Source organism: Podarcis bocagei, assembly GCF_964188305.1.
Source record: "Podarcis bocagei genome assembly, chromosome: W".
Lineage (NCBI taxonomy): Eukaryota > Metazoa > Chordata > Lepidosauria > Squamata > Lacertidae > Podarcis > Podarcis bocagei.
This window is the reverse complement of record NC_138131.1, coordinates 77,804,795-77,824,351: the sequence shown is the minus strand read 5'-3', so window position 1 is coordinate 77,824,351 and position 19,557 is coordinate 77,804,795. Positions and strand designations below refer to the sequence as shown.

The following is a 19,557-nucleotide window of genomic DNA, read 5'->3' as shown; positions in this document are numbered from 1 at the left end:
ATCTAAGCATCTCTGAGAATTGGCCATGCTGGCTGGGGCTGATGGGCGTTGGAGCAAAATAGAAGAAAAAAGTTTTGCGGAGGGCAGTGTTCACTACCACTGAACAGAATTTTCATTGTATGGGGCTTGGACCCCCTCATTTTTAGATCTTGGAGCTGATGTATTCATCATGGCTGCAGAGACCTCACTGCAACCTAGAACTTTCATGCTTCACATCACAGCACTGAGCATGCCTGTGAGAGAGTTACCAGAAGCAAAGCTTAAAATGATCCTTTGCAGTATTCAAAGGGTAAAGCATTGGCATAAATGATCAGCTCTGCGTAGTTGTGTAGTGGGTTGCCAAAGTCATGGCTGGTAAAAATCAATAACTGCTGTTTTGGGTTGTTATTTTTTAAAATAATCATATTTATTTATTACTTTCACAAAATGATATGAACTTATAAGATACAGAACTGAGAACACAGAATAAGAACTAAGACACAGTTCCTGGGGAAACAGAGGCAGAGAAGGGTTGAATATATGAAGCAGTGAAATCAACCACCCCAAGAGAAACTATTCTCTCTCAAACTCTCTGATCTGCTATCTCTGTAAGCACATTCACCCTACCCAACTCATAAGGGTTTCCTCAGTTACAAACACAGTTCCTGCTGCCACCACCAAAATGCCCAAGAGACTAACTCTTCTTTCAGCATATCACATTGAAAATGCCCCCTCTAGGAAGGGCAGGTGCCTAAAGGAAGATGTCCCTTCTGGTCTCCTCAGGCAAATCTTGGAGACCTTGGAGTTCATGCAAGCCCTCTAAAACCATCTTAATATTGGCTTTGATCTTGGCAGAGTCTTTGGTAAGGGCTTCACTGAACTCTATTAGTAGCTTCTTGTTCTTCTCAATGAAGGCAAGCACCCCAGGAAGAGTCAACTCCACAAATAACCCATAACCCAGTGCTACAAATATGGTGGAGACATCAGGCACTTCTACATTGACATAGAAATTGTAGCCTAGATCCACTTGAGTCGTCAGCTCCTGGCTTCCTATCGCCTGCAATCACTCAATAATATTCTTGAGCTGAAGTTACTGAGCCACATTTTCATAGACCTGATCTTGCTGCTCCAGAACCCTCTGGAGACCCCTCTGCAGAACTTCACCGACGATAGCTTCGCACTGGAGCACCTTCTCCTGTACCTGCCGCTCACCTGGCATTCTGGCGAGGTTCCCGCGGGAGCTTTCATGCCAGAGCCTGGAGGGGAGATCAGTGGGACTGTTACTCACTGTAACTCTGGGCCCTCCTGCCTTCCTCCCACAGAAACAAGAAGCTGGACGTTCCGCAATCCAGTTGGGAACTGAGGGGCTGGGTGAGGGAGCGGAGGGCCGGGGGGGGGGGAGACGTGGGCAGGTGGGCGAGGGAGACTACCCTCCCTCCACGCGGATGCTTCCACAACTGTTATGCTATTGATGAATTGGTGAATTCGCTTTGAGTCCAAGTAAACAGGGAATAATGTAATTCCTCAAAACTTGAAACTCAAGACAATCTTTCCGCCAAGCCGAGCTAGTGCAACTGTAATATAATAAACAGTGATTTGCTTAAATGCATCTCACCACTAGTGTTCAAAATTATCCAGGCACCAGGTGCATTTTGCACCTGACTATCAACCACTTGCAACCAACTGAAGATACCTGGACACCAGGATGGTGCCTGACATCTCCACCATCTGGAGGTGCATGCCTGGATCTTGACTGTTTTCACATACTAATACCACATCCTATATAATTCCATCAGTTATATTTTATCTGCACAATCAGATTGGATTTCAGAAACCAAAATGCTTTTTCTGTGCAGCCTGAGCTGGAGCAGTGGACAACGTTATAGTTAATGGTTGTCACTTGTCTTCATTTACCCCACCCCACTGCCCTGCTCACAACTGTGAAGAATATTCCTACGCTACGAACTGTCTGTGTCACCATTAAGAAAAAGAGGTAGGAATAGGCCAATGTGGACTGTCTATGAATAAAGTGATTTTTCCCTTTTATGTTCTCAAAGTTTTTAACCTGGTTCAAGGTTGTCATCTGAATTAGCCAGATATTTAACTGAGAATCAATCAGTCTGTCCATCCTTTGAAAAATAAGACTTTTTAGAGCCATCTTGCCCAAAAATGGCAACCAGATATTCCATTTGGGCAACTGTAACCTTGGCTTAAGGAGCCATTTTGTGCCTAGCTTATATAACTGAATTTCTAACACTGCTCACTACAATCTAGTGATAGCTAGGCATTTACACATAAAAGTAGATGCTAGTGCACCTGTTATATAATAAACAGATTTGCTTAAATGCATCTCATTTTGCATCTGGCTATCAGCCACTTGCAACCAAGTGAAGATGCCTAGGTGCCAGGATGGCGCTTGAAGTCTTCTTGGGGTTTTTTTTTGGCACCTGACATCTCTACCATCTAGGATGCATATGACTGAAGCTGTGTCCCAATAATAAAACAAGGCTGACATTTGAGTTAACTGGTTTAGGATTGGTAAAGGCACAAAATGCTTACCTTACTCTCTGTAAATTCCAAACAAAGCAAGTTATTTTTACAATCAAAGAGGAACAGGAATTCTCTTTAGTTAAGAAGGGTAGAAAAAAAGACAAAGGAAGTCTCATCATTATAAGCCCCAACATTCTATAGAATATCTGAGGAGCACCACATTGTCTGTCCTACATGATCTACCCATTGTGGTCTATGAATATGCCAAATTTCAAACTGATCTTTTGTGTGGCACAACACTAAGAATGAAAAAGTTTTTCATTCTGGATTGGAACTGCAACATGAATAAGAAACATTTATTACTTCCATCACATATATGCTGCCAAGATACCTGAGATTGCTTTGGCACTAGAGTTGTTTGGTGGTGATAAAGCAGTCTGGGTGGTATAAAGAAGTGAGTAGAAGCACCCTCTTCCACAGGGGTACCAACTTAAATAAAATATTGGGGTGGGAGCAGGTAAGCCCCACCATGCATAACCAAACACATGACACAGCACACATACACTATTTGAATGGCAAAGTCCATCAATGGGGGTGGGGTGGGGTGTGGACCCCTCAAATATTTTATTACAGGGCCCAAACGGACCTCAGCCCCAAGAAGCTGGCTCTTATGCTCTTCCAACACTTCTTTTATTCAGACTCTAAACTCACAACATGGGCTAAGATTTGTGAGCTCAGTTGTCTAACTTGACACTTCATGTAACTTCCAGTGAGTGACTTTTAAAGTAGAAAAGGCATGAGCCTAAAAATGGACTGAAATACAGGGCACCCCCCCCCCCATTTAAGTGGTGGTTATGTTCTGAGGCACCGCGCATGTTAGTGAAATCATATATTTGAAACACCATTGAAAAAGCCTGTGCACACACACACACCCATTCCACCCCTTTTTTGGAATGTTTTAAGTCACTTCTGGGTTCGATGTGATGCACGTACAGTGGTACCTCGGGTTACATACATCAGGTTACATACACTTCAGGTTAGACTCCGCCAATCCAGAAATAGTACCTCGGGTTAAGAACTTTGCTTCAGGATGAGAACAGAAATTGTGCGGTGGTGGCGGGAGGCCCCATTAGCTAAAGTGGTGCTTCAGGTTAAGAACAGTTTCAGGTTAAGAACGGACCTCTGGAACGAATTACCGTATTTTTTGCACCATAACACTCACTTTTTTCCTCCTAAAAGGTAAGGGGAAATATCTGTGTGTGTTATGGAGGGAATGCCTACGGGTGGCATGCCTACGGATTTTCCTCCTCTAAAAACTACGTGCGTGTTATGGTCGGGTGCGTGTTATAGAGCGAAAAATACGGTAAGTACGTAACCAGAGGTACCACTGTATGTACAATTGCACACCTACTGAACATGCATAAGTAAGGGGTTGCCTGCATAAATAATTAAGCAACCTATTCCTGTTCAAAATCTGTACTTTAACCACTTCCCAGATGCATCTTTTGCTGTTGCCTCTTTTAAAGTCTATGATATCTATAAAGGGATTATTTTCAAAAGTTACTACATATATTATCATTAGCACCATCAGCGATTACAACAGTACAGTCATACCTCGGAAGTCGAATGGAATCTGTTCCAGAAGTCTGTTCAACTTCCAAAACGTTCGGAAACCAAGGTGTGGCTTCTGATTGGCTGCTGGAAGCTCCTGCAGCCAATTGGAAGGTGGGTTCCAAAGAACGTTTGCAAACCGGAACACTCACTTCCAAGTTTGTGGCATTCAGGAGCCACAACATTCGACTTGTAAGGTGTTCAGGATTCAAGGTACGACTGTACTAGGAAATAAGACTGCACACACCTCAAGCATTACCAGTACCACCCTCAGCCTTTTCTGCAGCAGAGAAGACCTCCCCCTCCTACCCATTACTTACTGATATAAGTAATAAATAGGCTTGCTCTCTAACAAAGCTTCATAAGGCAATACAAGACCAGGACTATATGAGGCATTTATGCAAGTCCAAGGCATTTTTACTCTCATCTGGATTTAAGGCTGGAAGGCAAAGGAAAAGTGTGGTGCACTAAGGCTAAGTTTCAAATCAGCAACTTGTGACACTGCACAGTATCATTTTTATTTTGCTCAGTTTTCACCACCAAAGTGATCTGCCTGGGGCACAACCACACATTAAAGCATCAGCCTTGGTTTTCAATTTGTTGGCTTTATGCAGTCTAGGCCTACATGAAAGTCTCTTAAATCTGATTTTAAACGGACAGGATTTTTTTGATTCTTGAATAATGATTACAGTAAGCCTGCAACTTAAGTGCATTTAACTTTTGTGCATTCAGCTTTACGTGCGCAGCAATTTGTGTATATATGGGGGAAATGACACTGGCAATCCCATCTGCCACTGAACCAGGTGTGAAGCCCGGAATGTAACTCCTGCATATGTTGTGGGCTTACTGTAATGAATTTTGTATTCAAACACTAAAAAAGCCTTCCCCAACTTGGTACTCTCCAGATGTTTTAGACTACACTACAGTTTCCATCAAGCCATGCTGGCTGGGGCTGAGGCAAGTTGGAGTCCAAAGCAATCCAATAACATAAGAAGAAAACTGGCAGCATAGTTTTCAAGCAAGAATCCAGCAGTTCAACACAAAGCCCTGTGCAAAAGAACACAGCTACCTCTCACATGTGTACTTACACTTTAAAATGTAAAATATAAATAAGTATCAACATTTAAAATTCCGCAACATTACTTTCAAGTTTACAATGTGTAATAAATTGTGTAATTTCTGGAACCAACGATGAAGAGTTTTATAAAGTCCAATATGATAAAATCAGCCCAACAGCGGGGGGAAATGTGGAACACCTCGTGTTTTTCTCTCAAGTCCTTGGTGAAGTCTAAGTAATGTTAGGAAAGAATAGATGTGGGTAGGAAGAAAGTAAGCCCCAATAGAATGAAAGGCAGTGCTTTGCCACCGTGTTTCCTTCATGCAGAGAAAAGGTGCAGTAGACTTAATGGAAAATGCAGGCTGGAAGCTAGGAGGACAGAGACTGAAGTGTCACTTCCATCAGCAAAGCAAACCTTCTTTGCAACACTTCTGTGAAAAACAAAAAAGGGTCGTCTAAGAACCATACGCTATACCAAAGTACCCTTGGTCATATCCCCTGACCTGAGGGACTGATCATTTCCTGTACCACCAGATGGAGGAGGTGATTCTGCTCCGGAGTGAGTAGCGGCCAGAGTTCCTTCTGCAGCACCTTGAGCGCCTCCAAGTCTTTCTCTTGGCAAGCCATGACAGCGGACTGCAGCAGCAGGAAGAGCTCGGAGGGCACGTAGCCCGGCGAGGCATCCAGGGCCTCCCAGGAGTACTTCTCGAGGGTCTTGGCGTGCTCGGGCATCAGCTTGGAAGGCGGAGGCTGGAGCAGTAGGAGGAGAAGGACGCGGGCCACCTCGCAGTGCAGCAGCTCGTCGAGGAAGGCTCCCGGCGGCGGGCTGACCGGAACGGAAGAAGAAGCGGCTGCGGCAGCCGAAGACGACGATCCACCGGCAGAGGGTCCTGTGCCGGCCTGAGCCATCAGCTGAGCCTGGGTGAGCACAGCCAAAGCACCATCGTGGTCGCGGCAAAGCAGCAGGCAGGAGGCCACGTCGCGTAGGCAGCGCAGAGCCTCCAGGGGCAGCTGGGCGACCGCCAGGAGGTCGGCGGCGCGCAGGAGGGCCGGCACGGCTTGGCCCGGCTCTCCGCCGGAGCGCAGCTCGTTGCCCAGCTCGAGCCAAAGCCCGGCTGCCAGCGCGGGCTGGCCCAGGTCGAGGCGCAGGCGGGAGCCGAAAGCCACGCAGCTCTGGGCAGCCGGCAGGTGTTCAGACAGTCCCAGCCCGGGGCCTTGGCGCAGGCGGAGCTCCCGGTCGTGCTTGAGCCAGAGGCGCGCCGCTTCGCCCAGCGCCGCCGCTTCTCCAGGCGCGTGCCCCAGGCTCTGGACGCAGCGCGCCACCGCTAGCTGGCACCAGGCCGCGTACGGGAGGCTCTCCTGGGCCCGCAGCTCCCTGGCCAGCGCCGCGAACTGCTCGGCCGCCTCAGACAAGTTCGGCTTGCGCAGGAAGCGCCGGCGGAGCTTGGCCGACACGAGCCGGTAGCGGGTCAGGAAGTCGCCTCCGCCGCCCGATCCCGACCCAGATTCCCCTCCGCTGAAACCAGGCGACAGGCCGCCACCGCCGGTACCCGGGACGGACAGCATCTTCCCGACTCCTTCGGCTTCACCGACAGCTCTCCTATGCTAGGCCCCGCAGGAAATGGCGACAGAGGGTTGCCGGGCAACGGAACAGGAAGTGAAAAAAAGGCGTTGCTAAGGGCCGTGTAACCATGGCGACCGCGGAGGCAGCCGTTCCCATCCCTGGGCTCCATCTCTGGGCTCAGCTCAGCGCACTCCTACCTGTACTTTGCTTTCCAGGCGCGGATCCAGGTGGAACAAAAGGGGAAGGTTTTCACAGGGAAAACGCTGGGGCAAAACAACCAACAACATACCAGACGCAGCACTTTAAATCACGGAACCTGTGCCTAGAAACACAGCACAAAATGATGTGTCTTTCTGGGGAAAATGACTCTTTAGCGCTCAGTCGGAGCAGTTGAGTTTTCCGCGGGATAGCCGTTTTCTCCTGTTTGAAGTTAGGGTGGGTTTTCCGTGGGAAAGGAGCAGGGCAAGGGGGGTGTTATGGGAATTGTAAGGTTTCAAATATAGAATGAACGTTGATAACTGCACAAGGTAAACACACATACATAAGTATATGAAACCACATGTCTAAAACAGTACAGGAAAGCAATCCAAAAGCCATTTTGACTCTCCTAAAGACACTAAATATTTCCTCTGCCTCCTTTATTCCCCTAGCATGAGAACATCAGGGGAAGTTCCTGAAAGGATTCCTCTCCTACATCTATGAACCTCCTTTGTATTGTCATTGTCTGCCCAGATGCTCCGCATTGAGGGATGGGCATCCTGATTGTCTCATCAAATGCTAATGTTTTGTGTAAACTGTGTCTCAGAAAAGTAAAGGACCCCTGACAGTTAAGCTCAGTCTCCAACGACCTGGGGTTGTGGCGCTCATATTGCTTTACTGGCCAAGGGAGCCGACATTTGTCCGCAGATAGTTTTTCCGGGTCATGTGGCCAGCATGACTAAGCTGCTTCTGGCAAAATCACAGCAGTGCATGGAAATGCCGTTTACTTTCCTGCTGGAGTGGTACCTATTTACCTACTTGCACTTTGACGTGCTTTCGAACTGCTAGGTTGGCAGGAGCTGGGACTGAACAATGGGAGCTCACACCGCCGATCTACTGATCAGCAAGCCCAAAGCTTGGTTTGGTTTACACCACAGTGCCACCCGCGTCCCAAACTGTGTCTGGAATTATGCAAAACTTGCTAAATCCTCAAGAATATCAAACTTCAGCCTGCCTGAGCCACAGGAACCCCACCTTCTGTGAGATGTAATTTCTGACTGTTTGTAGAGGGGGTTTCTCCTTCTCCACGCCAAAATGCAAACCCTTAAAAGAGATGTTTCCTTGGGGAGTTGGGGCAGCAAAAGCCAACCACCCCTATTTTTTCTATATCAGGGGAAAATGCTGAGACCCGTTCTTTCTTGGCACTGGACAAGTGGAAGTGTGGCGGCACCATAAAGTGGCCTGGTCCTCTTAGGTTGCAATTAGACATGTAGGTGATGCTGTGTTAGTTTTCCTGATTGCAACACTGGCACTTCTGTCTGAATTTATGTTCTCTTTGTGTTATCTATATTTTCTCTATATATTTTAAAATAATTTTTATTAATATGTTGTGACAATGTGTAACCAAAACCGTTATGCATCAAAAGTTCTTGCTTCTCATGCGAAATAAAAAAGGGGGAAGAAATGGAAAGGAAAAACAAGGAAATGGCATATGAAGAGATAAATAACATAATAAAAACTCTATCAAAGTGTGAATAAATTAAAAGGAAAAATATGATTTACTTTCTCATTCCAGAAATATAAAAACAAGACCTACCTTCCCCCAAAACTGTTGTGCCTCCCTGCAAACAATTAAGAATGGTATGCTCACATACTGTTCCAACTCTCATCACCTTACACGTGATTTTTTTCTGCGTTAAGGGGGCTGCAAATAGATTTTTTGTGTAGAATCAAATAACACAGAAATGAGTGCTAAACATGCTCTGTTTTCTATTTTCTGGAACTAGTTTTCTCCTTGTGTTAAAGTTAAAAGAGAATGCCACAATTAATAGTTTGTTTCTTAATTTCATTTATATCCCACCTTTTTTCGCCAAAGTGCTCAAGATAGCACACATAGTTTTCCACCTCCTCATTTAATTCCCACAACAACCCTGTGGTGTAGGTTAGGCTGAGAGGCAATGGCTGGGCCAATGTCACTCAGTGAGCTTCATGGCTGAGTGAGGATTTGAACCCTGATCTCCTTGGTCCAAGTCCAACCTAACCACTATACCACATTGTCTCTAATAATGTTAGGGAAACACTGGGGAAGTGGAATGAACTGCCATGTGAATGGAGTCTAGATGGGCCATTTGGCTGGTGCAACAGGCTCATTATGTTTGTGAGTGTGTGTTCACAACTGATAATTCTATTATATTTGAATTGCGTTTATCCTTAATGCAATACTGTTGACAAATGGCTGAGATTCTACATATAGAAAACTGATGCAGGAATCTGGGGGTCTCTCCAAACTGTCAGTATTATGCAGGACAGATTTAAGAGTGTACTAGAACTTTAGCTTTCTACAATTGAAATTGATTAAAGCACTCTGGGTTTGTCCACACTTTTGCTTGACCTGTATTTTGATTATGTTGTGTAGCAATTAACTCCAAGACCTTTTCTCATTGCTCCACGACTGTGCCTTGTGAAAATAGGAACTTGCTGAATTGGATTTTAATCAGATGTGCAGAAAATCTGAAGACAGATTTTGCTGGTCAACCTTCTGATTCAGCAGATAATATTGCTTTTTTCCCTAAGACAGCTGTGGAACAACGAGAAAAGCTCTCAGACCCAGATAAACTGATCAGTACACAAATAGGGTAAAAATACAGGACAAGCAAATTTAAATAAATTGAATGATTATCTAGTTAAATTTGTTAAGTTAAATTAATTGAAAATAGCTTGCAGATACTTAATTGGCTTAGGATTTTATTTCTGTTAAATGATGAATTAATATGTTTAATTCCATAAGGTGAAGATTTAAGGATGTTAATGTTTAAGTTAAATTTCATAAGAATTGGGATTTGGAAAACTGTTAAAAGGACATGCAATGAAATTCAACCAAGGGGAAGCAAGGAAGTCACTTAACGAAGTTAATAAGTGTAATTTTCAATAAGGCTATGATTTATGTTTGTTTGTCTTGTGTGTTTGTTTGTTTATAATATTGTGAAAACCAATAAAAAATTTTTGGGGAAAAATACAGGACAAGCAAAAGTGTGAATAACAAGTTCATGTTTAAAAAAACAACAAAAATACACATGTATTTTTCTTCTGTGAGAAAAGTGATGGGAAAATTCACTAGAAAGTGTGGGATGAATGAATGGCTAATGAGAAAACACCCCACAAGCAAATCAGGATAAATGCAGGTCGTTGTCATGTAACTCCTACAAACATATCAGAACAAATAGTAGATATTTGACATAGTTGAATTGCCATGTAAGCAAACCAGGATGACTGCTGAAAAACAAGTCATCAGGTGGAGCACTATGTGATCATGCGCACCTGGCAGAACCATCCAGATTGCGCCCCCCTAGTCAAGGGTACCCCGCTCTGGAAGTCCTTACAGCGGTGGCACTGGCCCGTCCTTCCTTCTCCCCACCCCCACCTTCCTCACACAACTCCCCATCCCCTTTCTTCTTTCAGCAACACCAACATGAAATTTCAGTAGCCCTCTAGGTGATTTTCAGACTTGGGCGTGAGGAAAAGCCTCTCAGCCTAAAAAAAACATGGGGGGGGGATGCATATCTGTGGTATGATAAGGTTAAAGCACACAAAGCGTTTAAAAACCATATTGTCAGAAAAGCACTGTTTAATGTCTGGATAAGATATAAGGACTTGCTAGAAAATAAAACCCCAAGATGGCTGTCACCAATGGAAGCAAAGGCTCAGAAAAAACTCAATATGGAGGCCAAATGGCCGAAGTATTGGGAAATTCTGGAACAAGAGGGAGACAGATTAAAATTGCAGAGTTTTGAAAAATTAAAAAACAGAGTGCGAGACTGGCTCCATTATTATCAAATAATGGAGGCATATAATTTGGACAAAAAACTAGGCTTCCAGGTGGAAAAATCAAAATTGGAAACAGAATTGTTAGACCCCAAAGTTAAGAATTTGTCAAGAATGTATAACTTGCTGTTGAAATGGAATACTCGGGATGAAACAGTGAAATCTGCTATGATTAAAGGGCACAAGATGTTGGACATAACATTATGATGGCTGACTGGGAACAGTTATGGACCACAGGTATGAAGTTTACGGCATGTAATGCCTTAAAAGAGAATTTAATGAAAATGATTTACAGGTGGTATATAACACCAGTCAAGCTTGCAAAAATTTACCACTTGCCTGATAATAAATGCTGGAAATGTAAAGAAACTGAAGGTACTTTTTTCACCTTTGGTGGACATGCCCAAAGATTAAGGCTTTCTGGGAAATGATATATAATGAAATGAAAAAGGTACTTAAATGTACTTTCCTTAAGAAACCAGAGGCCTTTCTCTTGGGCATTGTCGGCCAATTGGTGCCAAAGAAAGACAGAACTTTTTTATGTACGCCACAACAGCAGCAAGAATACTTATCGCAAAGTACTGGAAGACACAAGATCTACCTACCTGGGAAGAATGGCAGATGAAGCTGATGGACTACATGGAATTGGCGGAAATGACTGGCAGAATCCGAGACCAGGGAGAAGAATCGGTGGAAGAAGATTGGAAAAAATTCAAAGTATATTTACAGAAATATTGCAAAATTAATGAATGTTAGAAGGATGCTGGAATGAAGTTATATGGCTTTAGCAGAAATGTTATAAAGAATTAAGCAAAAATAGATTGTTAATGGGCTAAAGTGGAAATTTAAGGTCAGATTGTGTTAAGATAAATTATAGAACAAAAATTGAGAAAGATGGAAAGGATTTGCTGAAATAGATAATTGAACTAGAATACAAAAAAGGGAGGTGTGAGGAGATCGATGAAACAAGTAAATGAAAGGTAAAGATATGGAAATATTGGATGTGTATTTAAATGTTTTTGTTGTTTTGTTGTTTTGTTGTTTTGTCTTTTGTTTTTGTTTTTATTTTTGATGTATGGTATTGTTTTATTCTGTTTAACTTTTATTGTTCCTTTCTTATTTTTTCTGTAATTATTAAACCTCTAATAAATATCATTAAAAAAAAAACTTGGAGGGGAGGGGAGAAGAGAAGAAGGGGAAATTAATAATAATAATAATAATAATAATAATAATAATAATAATAATAATAATAATAATTTTATTTATACCCCGCCCTCCCCATTCAAGGCAGGGTTCAGGGTGGCTAACAACCAATAAAAAAAATGGATTGAAATAAAACTTTAAAAACAAGATTAAAATACATTAAAAATGCAGCCTAAAAGGTTTGCTGAGGGGTGAAGAGGCGAGGATTTGAATCTGGTTGTTCCATAGGTTGGGGAGAATGAGGTGGGAGGCTGTCCCCAATCTGAGAACAGGACAGCACTTCCCTTCTCTTCCCTCCACCGCCCCCTTCCCGCCACTAGTGTACCTCAGAGCAGCTTGTTACAGTGGTACCTCGCAAGACGAACGCCTCGCAAGACGGAAAACCCGCTAGATGAAAGGGTTTTCCGTTTTGGAGGCGCTTCGCAAGACGAATTTCCCTATGGGCTTGCTTCGCAAGACGACAGCCCATAGGGAAATTATCCGGGACAGCGGGGAAGCGCAGCGCGTCTTCCCCACTGTCGGACCTCCTCCAAAGCCGGGCAGCGGGGCGGGAACACCTTCTGAAGGCGGGCGGGGGGGCGAAAGTCTTTGTCCCCCCCTGCCTGCCTTCCCGGGAGAGCGGAGAAACACAGCGCGTTTCTCCGCTGTCCCGGAGGGCTTTTGAAGGCAGGCGGGGGGGGAGCAAAGACTTTCGCCCCCCGCCCGCCTTCAGAAGAGGTCCAGGACCTCTTCTGAAGGTGGGCGGGGGGCGAAAGTCTTTGTCCCCCCTGCCTGCCTTCCCAGGGGCTTTTAAATCGCCCCGGACAGCGGAGAAGTCCTCCGCTGTCCCGGGGCGATTTTAAAATGCCGCCCGCCAGCATTTTAAGATCGCCCGGACAGCGGAGAAGTCCTCCGCTGTCCCGGGGTTTTTTAAAATGCTGGGGGTGGAAAGAAAAGCCCTTGTCCCCCCCCAGCCTTCAGAAGAGGTCCGGGGACAGACTGTCCCCGGACCTGGTCTGAAGGCGGTTTCCCTAGGAACGCATTAATTGATTTTCAATGCATTCCTATGGGAAACTGTGCATCACAAGACGAAAAACTTGCAAGACGAAGAGACTTGCGGAACGAATTAATTTCGTCTTGCGAGGCACCACTGTATTGGTCCTGGGGAAGGCAGAGAGGAGGTGGGGAGGGGAAACGGGATACTCCCCCCCCTTTCCATGGGCAAAGTCAGGGGACCCAAAGAGAGGCCGCCAGCGCCCGGCTGTCAAGGAAAGTGAGGAGAAACAACCTGGGAAACCTTTTATTCGTGGGAGAGCGAAGCAGCCCCTGTGTGTGTGTGTGTGTGTGTGTGTGTGTGTGGCACTTTTTCGCAGGTGCTCTTGAGGTCCCTTCCAGGCTGGTTGAAGCGGCACATCAGTTCAAGGCATCCAGGCACTGTTGGAGAGAAAGACTGAGGGAAGGGAAATTTCTCCGCTCACTTGTGGCCCCACTTCTCAGCTTCTTCCCCGCCACTGCCCTCTACCTGAGAGGGTAGCTGAGAGGAGAAGCAGGGCTAGCGGGCAGATGTGGAAGGTTAGTGCAAAGAAACAGTGGACACTTTAAACACTGCAGTTTTTAAGTGCCCTTCCTGGGTTCAGAACGTGTTGGTACTGCACTTATGAAAATGGTACATCTATCACTTGCCCAATAACAAATGTTGGAAATGTAAAGAAACTGATGGTACATTCTTTCACCTTTGGTGGACATGCCCAAGGATTAAGGCTTTCTGGGAGATGATTTATAATGAATTGAAAAAAGTATTTAAATATACTTTCTTGAAGAAACCAGAGGCCTTTCTCCTGGGCATGGTCGGCCAATTGGTGCCAAGGAAAGATAGAACTTGTTTTATGTATGCTATAACAGCAGCAAGAATACTTATAGCAAAGTATTGGAAGACACAAGATTTACCCACTCTGGAAGAATGGCAGAGGAAGGTGATTGTCTATATGGAACTGGCGGAAATGACTGGCAGAATCCGAGACCAGGGAGAAGAGTCGGTGGAAGAAGATTGGAAGAAATTTAAAGACTATTTACAGAAATATTGTAAAATTAATGAATGTTAGAATGATGTTGGGTAGAAACTAAGTGGTTTTTAGCTGCAATACTATAAGGTAATATGAAAAATGGATTACGAATAGGTAAAGATTTAATGTTACAATATTTTAAGATTAAAGATTAGGATAAACAAAGAGGGGAAGGATTTGCTGAACCAACAAACTGAATTGGAATACAAAAAAGGGAGGCGTGAGGAGGTCCGGAAACAAGCTAATGAAAAATAAGTAATGGAAAGATTGAGTTGTTTTTAATTATTTTTATTTTGTATTTTATTTTTTTCTATTTTTATTTTGTAATATTTTGAAAATTTTAATAAACATCTTATAAAAAAAGGACGTGTTGGTACTGCACAATTACTATCGTTGAGTCCAATGGGGCTTGCTCCCAAGTAATTGTGTGCTGGCAGCTAATTTCAGCCAGGGTCCCAAAGTCCCATTGACTACGAGAATGTGCAGAGTGCCACCTTCTCCCACCTGCGTAGTGTCAGCTCCTATTTAGCCGAGATTGGGGGCAGAGAGGCGAATAAGAAACAGAAAACTTTTACGGGCTTAATTCTTGTTTGTTTGGCTGCTGGTTTTAAGACTCAGATGGACAGCTGGTCTTTCCTAGAATCGCCACCCTAAACGCCGGATGTTCTAGATTATAGATTTTTGCCAAAGCTCCTGTATCTTTCTGCTGTGCCTGTGGCTCCCACCTGCACGCTTAAGTCAGCCTTCCCTAACCTGCTGTCTTTCAGACATTTGGACTCCACGCGCCTGCCAGGTGTGCCTGTGCCTTTAAGGGAAACGCAGGGCTAGAAAGAAATCTGCAGGTGACAATTCCGGGGACAGAAAGGGAAACAATGGAGCCTCAAGGCAGGGTCTGGAGGAGGCTGAAAAGTTGGCGGCCATGGGGTCTTTTGGGTTTCCTTGGGGAACCAGGCTATAAGCTTGAATACACGTGTATTCGCAAGATATAGGGGGTTTAATTTATTGGAGGGTGCGTGGTCCCCGTGGGGGTGAAATGGGGAAGCAGAGTCCCTTTAACTCGCTGGAGTTTAAACCGGCCAGGGGGCGGGGCTGCGGATCTCTGTTTCTAACAGCTGGGGCGTCCTCGGCGTCTTCTCTACTTCCATCTGCCTGGCGCTGCGGGAGGGAGGGTGGCAATGGGTGCTTGGAGCTCGCTCGCTGCTGTACCATAGGCGCCGACTCCATGGGGCTTGAGGGGGCCCGAGCCCCCTCAAAAATTCGTTTGGGGGGGCTCAGCCCCCCCAATAATCTCGGGCGGCGGTGGGCGCGTCCGCGGCTTTTATAGGGCGCCCGGCGCGCACCAGCTCGATAACGGGCACCGGCGCGGCGGGGGGCGCCGGGCCGGGGGAGGAGGGCGGCCGGCCTGTCTCCTTGGCAACCCCATTGAGCAGCGCCGGCTCCCCCGGGAGGGCCATCCCCCCGCGCCGCCGATCGCCAACACCGCCGACGCTGTGGCTGCCCGAGCCCGAGCCTGAGCTTGAGCCCGACCCGGAGCCCGAGCCCGACCCGGAGCCCGAGCCTGAGCCCGACCCCGACCCCGACCCGGAGCCTGAGCCCGAGCCCAAGCCCGTCAGTCAGTCAGTCAGTCAGGAAGGAGAAATGGGGAGGGAGACGAGGGAGGAAAATTGCGCGCAGGGTGAAGAAAGGAGAAGGGCGAACGAGACGAGCTTCCAACCCAAAAAAGGGCTGGAAGACTGGGAGGATGCAGGATCGGGAAAGAAAGCGACGCCTTCCCCGCCCGCGACGTCGCCCGCTTGTCATTGGCAGCGCAGCGGGCGCCCAGAGGGGCTGGGCACCGGCGCAGGGCCGCTCCGCAGCCGCGGAGGACAGCTGCGCGGCTAGCAAGGTGTGCCGCGTAGAGCGCGGCCCTTGTGTGGCCCGGTGGCCAGGCAAGCTCGGGCGGGGACCCCCATGCAAATCTAAGACGGGAGAAGAGGGCAGAGCAAAGGGGGTCCCTTCCCCAACCTCCGGCTCTGAGACTTCCCTGAGCCCCAGAAAAGCGAAAGGATTTTCTCTTCTTCTTTTTTTATAAATATTTTATTAAGGTTTCAAATACAAAGTTAGAAACATACACTGAAGAAAAAAGTAAAAGAACAAGAAAAAGAAAAAAAGAAAAAGAAGAAAAGAAAACCAACCATTCAACACATTTTTTATATAACTAACTGGACTTCCTCACATCTCCCTTACCCTGCATTCTTTATAATAAAGATATCAGCAAATTATTACCTTGTTTCGTACCTTATTTTGTACTTTTCAAATACTATACCTCTAAATTTAACATACTTTTCATCAGTTACTTATATCTTAAATTAAACATAGTATTACCTTAGATTTTGACCTTTTCTTACTTAAAATATAATTTCCTGTTTCCCAAATCTAATTGCTGAAGCTATAGTTTCCGAATCGTGTAAATTTTTAACATTCATACAACTTATATTGTTTTTGTAAATAGTCCTTAAATTTTTTCCAGTCCTCTTCCGTTGTTTCTTCTCCCAAATTTTCTTCTCCCAAATCTCGGATTCTGCCAGTCATTTCAGCCAGTTCCATGTAGTCCATCAATTGCGTCTGCCACTCTTCCAGTGTGGGCAAATCTTGTGTCTTCCAATATTTTGCGATAAGTATTCTTGCTGCTGTAGTTGCATACATAAAGAAAGTTCTATCCTTCTTTAACACTTTCTGGCCAACAATGCCCAAGAGGAAGGCCTCTGGTTTCTTGGGAAAGGTATACTTAAATACCTTTTTAAACTCATTATAGATCATTTCCCAGAAGGCCTTCACTTTTGGACAAGTCCACCAGAGGTGAAAGAATGTCCCTTCAGCCTCCTTACATTTCCAACATTTATTATCAGACAGGTGATATATTTTTGCAAGCTTGACTGGGGTCATGTACCACCTATAAATCATTTTCATAATATTTTCCTTCAAGGCATTACATGCCGTGAATTTCATTCTGGTGGTCCATAACCTTTCCCAGTCCTCAAACATGATGTTATACCCAATATCCTGAGCCCATTTTATCATGGCTGATTTGACTGTCTCATCCTGAGTGATTTTCTCTTCAACCTGCCCTCCATCCTCTTGCAGAAAACTCTTTGCCTGCCCTGCCCGTATCTCGTTTTTGCTTTTTAATTCCACACACGCACCCTTCGGACTTCGTGGCAATCGGGCGCGCGGGTGCGTTTCCTAAGAGAGTGAGGACCCCCGCCTCCTCCCCACCTGCTCCCTCACCAGCCAGCCAGCCGCGCGCCCTAGCCGGAGAGCCCCGGCCGTCCCCGTCGCGCAATCGGCTGGATCTCCCTTCAGCAGGCCGTGCTCACAACTCGGCCCAGGGACCCCCCAGCAGCGGATCTCCAGCCCAGCTGAAGAATCCGGCAACAAGCCCCCTCCTCCCCAATCGCTCCGCCGAAATACGCTCCAAAACCCCCCAGATAGGCCGCCGGCCACCAAGTCTCGTGGCGCCCTGAGCGAGGGTCTCTCCCCAACACCGCCACCTCGAACTGCGTTCTCCCGGCTACCCGAGCGAACCAGCAGCAGGACCCCGGTATGGGCCCCCCCAATATTTTTTATAAGTCGGCGCCCCTGGCCGGGATTCACGTGTAGCAGCTGTTCTTCGGACGCGAAGAGACTCTTAAGTCTCCTGAAGGACTGCTCCGCCTGGTCCGTCCAGGTGAACTTCTTCTTCTTGGAGCTGAGAGTGTCCGTGATAGCTGCCGTCTCCCTGGCGAAACCCCTGATGAACTTGCGGTAAAAGTTGGCGAAGCCGACGAACCTCTGGACCTCCTTCCGATTTCGCGGGCTTTTCCAGTCCAACACCGCGCGGACCTTGGCGCTGTCCATGGCTAGTCCCCCATGGCTGCCCCTCCTCTTGGCCCTCCTCCTCCTGACCGGTCTGGATGCAATGCTGCGCGCAATAGGACGAGCCGAAAGTGAGCTGCCGCTGGTACCACGCCATGGTTGGGCTGTGCCTATCCAGCCAACTCATGCCTAACACTATAGGTGTGTCTGACAGGCGGGTGACGTTGAAACTGATGACTTCTCGGTGATTGCCAATCTGCATTACCATGGGTGGCGTCTGTTGTACCACCTGCCCACCCAGCAGCTTCCTGCCATCCACTGTGACGACGTTCAATGGCAGCGTGGCTGGTAGGAGCTCTATGCGATGCTGCTTGACGAAGTGCACCCCCACGAAGTCTGCATTGCTCCCACTGTCAATTGTAATGGGGACTTCCAGGGTGCGTCCATTAGGTAGCTGGAGAGTTGCAGTGAGCTGCACCACTGGCTTGGGTTGCAGGGGGTTTGTATGCTTCAAAAGCGCTGGGGACTGTCCTACTGACTCGCCTGGCTGTGCCCCAGCATTTCTGCTTCCAGCCAGGCATTGTCGTTTCCCTGAAATTGCTCTTCATGTAGTGCTGCTGCAGTTACTCTTGCTAAGGCTGCAGTGTGCTTTTGGAGCCTCTGGGGACACTCTTTGGCCATGTGCATCGCACTGTCACAGATGTAACACTTCCTGTTCCCTCTAGGAGGCTTCGTCTTGACTGCTCCGGACGCTGGGGCTCCGGCAGCTGACTGAGCCTGTGCACCACCAAGTTCCATTGGTTCCTCCCCTGCCTGCAGCTGAGGTGAGGGACGCGTACGTCCTAGATCCCTGGGAAGGAAAGGAGGCGCTCTAGAGGGTGTGTGAAGCTGGCGACCCTCCTCATTGCGCCAAGGGCGTTCTTCGTGGCGCACTCCAATGGCGAGCGCCCGCTGCACAAGTTCTGCTAGGGTTTGAGGTCTGACCCCCCTTGCCAATTCATCTTTTACAGGGCCAGACAACCCCTCCCAAAACAAGTCTCTTACTGCCAGGGAATCTTTCTCCCATTTCAGTACATTCAGCAAGGCAAAAAACCTAGCATGATACTGACGTACTGTAGCCTTGCCTTGCCTTAAACCATGCAGCTCCTTGCGTGCTATATCCACATCCACGGTAGATTGGAAGCAAGCGTCCATGGCTTTGATAAATTCATCTGAGTCCCTTCGAGCAGGACAATCTTCGCGCCACAGATTGCGCAGCCAAGCCCTCGCTTCCCCATGCAAGTGGGACACAATGAACCCCACCTTCTCCTCCTCATCTTTAAAGTCGTCGCGAAGCAAATGCAACGCATATTCGACGTCTGCTCAAAAACTGGGGTACTGCTTCAGGTTCCCATCAAAGTGGGCTACCAAGTTGCCTCCCCTTCTGCCCAGTCCTACGCCTGCAGATCTGGACCCCGGGAATCCCACTTGGCATGCATGATCCCACCTGGCTTGCAGATCCTGGCATCGCTTTTCCGCCTCTTCCCCCTTCTTCTGGGAGACCACTACCGCAGTGGTAAGCTGGGAGACTGCGTTGCGTAGATCAGCTATCTGCTCCTCCATACTCATGGCCGCCAAACTTCGTGAGCTTCGCAAAAAATTTTTTGCGTACTTTTGGGAGGGGACTTACTGTCAGGGCTGCCTCAGGTCTCAGCTCACAAAAGACCAACGCCAAGCTCTTCTTATATACAAGGGTGTTTATTGCAGTTCATTATGGG

The 19,557-nt window shown here is 46.8% G+C and overlaps 1 protein-coding gene across 1 annotated transcript; it reads right to left on the bottom strand.

Annotated features, from left to right (window-relative positions):
• Positions 1-381: 381 nt before the first annotated feature.
• Positions 382-8,002, bottom strand: LOC308578235 (40-kDa huntingtin-associated protein-like). Its single transcript, XM_081178479.1, has 2 exons — positions 5,641-8,002; positions 382-1,235 (listed from the first exon to the last, which is right to left on the bottom strand). Exons 1-2 carry the CDS (start codon positions 6,701-6,703, stop codon positions 1,030-1,032), a joined length of 1,269 nt encoding a protein of 422 aa, XP_081034605.1. The 5' UTR covers positions 6,704-8,002; the 3' UTR covers positions 382-1,029.
• Between the last annotated feature and the right edge of the window lie 11,555 nt (positions 8,003-19,557).